The sequence below is a fragment of the Myotis davidii genome, unplaced genomic scaffold (assembly GCF_000327345.1).
Source record: "Myotis davidii unplaced genomic scaffold, ASM32734v1 scaffold46, whole genome shotgun sequence".
Taxonomy (NCBI): Eukaryota; Metazoa; Chordata; class Mammalia; order Chiroptera; family Vespertilionidae; genus Myotis; species Myotis davidii.
In genome coordinates this window covers 10,127,418-10,131,593 of record NW_006383006.1, presented here as the reverse complement: position 1 = coordinate 10,131,593, position 4,176 = coordinate 10,127,418, and the positions used below count along the sequence as shown (strand labels likewise).

The window sequence follows — 4,176 nt, the reverse complement described above, 5'->3', positions numbered from 1 at the left end:
TTTCTTCCATGCAAACACTATTCTGGATTTTGTACATATCATGCCTTAGTTTTAGGCTTTTATTACATACACACAAACACACACATACATTTAATATTGCTAAGCTTCAAACTTCATAAAAGTAATATTATACTGTATTCAATCTTCTAAAACTCATTATGTCTAAGACGCAACCATGTTCTGTATGTGATGATGGTTCTTTCATTTGCACTGCTGTGTATTACTTCATTGTGCAAATACATCATGCTTTATTCATTCATTCTCCCGTCTATGTCTATGGAGAGTTGGGTTGCTTCCAGTTATGCTTTGTTACATATAATCGCCCTAGAAAAAATTCTTAAACGTTTCCCTTGGTGAACATAAATCAGAGTTTCTCAGGTTTATATACCCAGAAGCAGATCGGTTGGATTGCAGTAGGAGCAAAAAACAAAACAAAAATAGAGCATGTTTCAATGGTTGCACCAATATACAGGGGTAAGGCAAAAATAGGTTTAGAATTATTCATATGGAAAATAATATAATAACCTATAATAATAAAAGCGTAATATGCTAGTTAGACCGACGTCGCCTGCGCCTGCCAGAGGCCAGAGGGAAGCCCAGGTCCCAGGTGCCAGAGGGAAGCCAGTGCCAGCAGCTGGGAGAAGACCTACTTTTGCATGAAGTTCGTGCATTGGGCCTCTAGAGTGTGTGTGTGTGTGTGTGTGTGTGTGTGTGTGTGTGTATGAAGGTATTTATACATATATATATCATAATCATGAGATATAAAGGCTTATTATAGTTGTAATAATTTTAATGACTTCTAGAAAACATAGGAAAATGTTGACTCTGTAAATTAGTCCAAATCTTTCCTACTTCTTTTCAATTAGCTCTAATATTTAGGGAGAAAAAGAACTATAAAAACAAAAATGACTTACATGTGAAAATCACAAAATTACAATCTGTTATAAATACATGTTTAAAATTAAAGGGAATCTAAATGTTTTAATGTTTCATTAATATTTAAAAGATTTAAAAAAGCAGTTTCATATTCTTCTTACAAGTGAAGACTAACTTGACAAATTACAGGTCTTCTAGATTCATTTTTTCCATAATTATTTAATTATTCATTAGAATATGTAAGACCTCTACTAGAATCTTTGTACCAGTGGCTCATAAATGGATATGATTATCCAAGTCTGGTTATACAATCTCTTACATAAAAACAATATATTTCTGATATCGATGTCCATAAACTATCCCAAAGTAAAATTAATATTTCTACACAGAAAAAGAAGAAACTATTTGGTCCCAGACAACTTCATAACATCTCTTTCAACTATAGTTATAATTATCATGTACAAACTTCCAAAGCAGAAGTTGTCAAGATTTAACATTATCATTATATATGTCATAACTGATGGTTATAAAAGATAATGGGAAAGCATCCATTTCTCCAAAGACAGCATAGATAAAAAGATAAATTTCTCCTTAATTATTACTAATCTGACCATTTTTAATTAAATTGATTAGTAATTTATTATCTTTCCCTTTCTTAGAAGGCTGTTATTATCACAGAGCTCCTCCAAAGTTATCAGTTATCAATGATTTTTAAGCAATCCAATTACTTCTTGTGTGAACCCCACCATTGTGTAATACTGGCTTATGCTATAACTTAATTATTAAATTTCTTTATATGCTGAGAAAGAAATTTTAAAAAACGCAAAATTTGCACTCAGTATCTCATACTGTCAAAATCCTAGGTGCCCTTATGGAGAGATGACTATAAAAAGTGGACTATTAAAACTCTTACGTTTTCCCTCTTGTTTGATAATCAAAATAGTTTTCATTAGCATGTATCTTCCCTAAAGGAAGAAACCGGGTCTCTGTGACTTCCTTTGGAAGTATCTACTTCTTATGCTATCCAGAACTAAACAGTAAATTATGGAATCATTCTAAGTGTTTCCCCTATCAGTTTCTTTTTTAAAGAATAAATGAAAATGTTGTGATATACAAAATAAATACTTTAGTCAAACAAACTTTAAAGGAATTTAAATACTTTATATATTTTTAATCAAAATCCTTAATTGATATTAAGCTTTGATCAGCATCAAATTTAAATTTTAGACTGAAGTAATTATTTGGAACTAGCAAATTGACATGGGTTCATGACTAACTTCTGAAAAGCTGAACTCTGAAGATTAAGAAAATGCAATGCAATATCCCTTTGTAGGAAAAGAGACAGAAATCTTTCTTCCTTTGTAAAAAAAAGAAAATAGTTAAGTCAACCAGGAAATATTGGTTTTAATTCTCTGTTTCATTCTATATGCTTATATGAATTGACTCTAGTTGACTGGATAGAATTCATATTTAAGGACTGAATTCAAATACTTGACTACTGATGAGAATAAAAAGATAATCTCCACTAATTATTACTTACTGAATATAATGCCTACTAGATCAATAACCCCCCAAACCCACTTTCCCTCCAAAATTTCTGTCTAGAGCAGTGGTTCTCAACCTTCCTAATGCCACGGCCCTTTAATACAGTTCTTCATGTTGTGGTGACCCTCAACCATAAAATTATTTTCGTTGCTACTTCATAACTGTAATTTTGCTACTGTTATGAATCGTAATGTAAATATCTGATATGCAGGATGTATTTTCATTGTTACAAATTGAACATAATTAAAGCATAGTGATTAATCATAAAAACAATATGTAATTATATATGTGTTTTCCGACGGTCTTAGGCGACCCCTGTGAAAAGGTCGTTCGCCCCCCAAAGGGGTCGCGACCCACAGGTTGAGAACTGCTGGTCTAGAGAAATTAACAATGAATATGAACAGCTGCCAAACTCCCACATATAGGGACTTACGTATTTAAGTCATACCTCTTCTACTAGGTTTAAACAAGGCTCCGTTTCTCACTTTCCGTAGGTCTAGTTAAATTTCACCATATCAGAAAGGTCTTGCTTGGCCACTACCTGCTGTCACTCTCGTCACCCTGACTCTTTCATTCCTCTTCATAGCACCCTTCACCACCAAGCATATTGTTCATTTGTTTGTTTATTTGTTTATTGTCTGTCTCCTTCCAGGGGAAAGTAAGCTCCTACAGAACAGGATTTTGTCTGATTTGCGCAATGCCCCATTCCCCAGTTCCTAGAACTATTACGTCAAGCTCACAGTATGTATTTAAAAAGTATTTGTTACAAAAAAAAAAAAAAAGTGATTGAAAGGTCATCAGTTTCAAAATCCTAAGGAAAAAAAAAACTTAGCTAAATATCATCTGACAATCCTGGGGGCCAAACTATACCAAAAGTTTTATTTTTAAATAATATTTAATAGAAAGGTATAGTAACAATTTTCTTTTCTATTCAAAGAGACAAAAAAAAAACTTTCCATAGAGCAGTTAGGCTACTAGCAGTTACAAATTATTTATTAGTAAATAAGTCAATAAATGTAATTTTGCAAATTATATGTGAATTCAGTAAATGTAATTGGTCACTCTGCATACCTTAACAAGTTTCAAAAGCTCATAGAGGTCTTCAACCTCATCACCTTCACACTTGGAGTACACTCGTCCTGTATCCACACTCCTTCCTCTTATGGTTCGGCGATAGAGGGGAAGAGCCATGGCTTCTGCATACAAGTCAATGGCATGATGGCCCACTGTCTGATACATGTAGCTATCCAGTTCATCTGACCCCACTGTAAAAAAAGGGGAAATAATCAGTAAAACGGGGGTGGGGGGGGAGGTGGATTTGAAAGTCTATCTAGTTTTATTGCTTAGAGAACAGTTAACACATAACTTAAAAGTTTACTACACTATATCTCTCTGTATTCTGAAGTGAAATAAAATAAGTTGCACATTTTTCCTTAGTTGCATCCAAATATCAACAGCTATAGTAATCTCTACTGTTGATTATAAATACAATCCTATCTAATAAAAGAGAAACATGGTAATTGGCGTACGACCGCTACCCTTCCCATTGACTAATCAGGGCACTATGCAAATTAACTGCCAGCCAAGATGGCGGCCGGCAACCAGGCAGCTTAAACTGAACATGAGGCTTGCTTGCTTCAGTGACAGAGGACTCCAACACCCACCTGCTGCCGCTGCAGGCCTCTGAGCTGCAACTCTAAGCAACTATGTAACAAATATAGAAGCTAAACAAAACCCCAGAAACCTGCTTTAGTC

The 4,176-nt window shown here is 34.1% G+C and overlaps 1 protein-coding gene across 2 annotated transcripts in view; it reads right to left on the bottom strand.

Moving 5' to 3' along the window:
• DPH6 (diphthamine biosynthesis 6) overlaps nucleotides 1-4,176 on the bottom strand; it is a 166,820-nt gene that overhangs the window by 147,479 nt on the left and 15,165 nt on the right. For both annotated transcript variants that reach the window (XM_006778112.2, XM_006778111.2), the window contains exon 3: nucleotides 3,493-3,686. In XM_006778112.2, coding sequence (XP_006778175.1) covers nucleotides 3,493-3,686 — 194 coding nt within the window. The remainder of the gene's footprint in view (nucleotides 1-3,492; nucleotides 3,687-4,176) is intronic.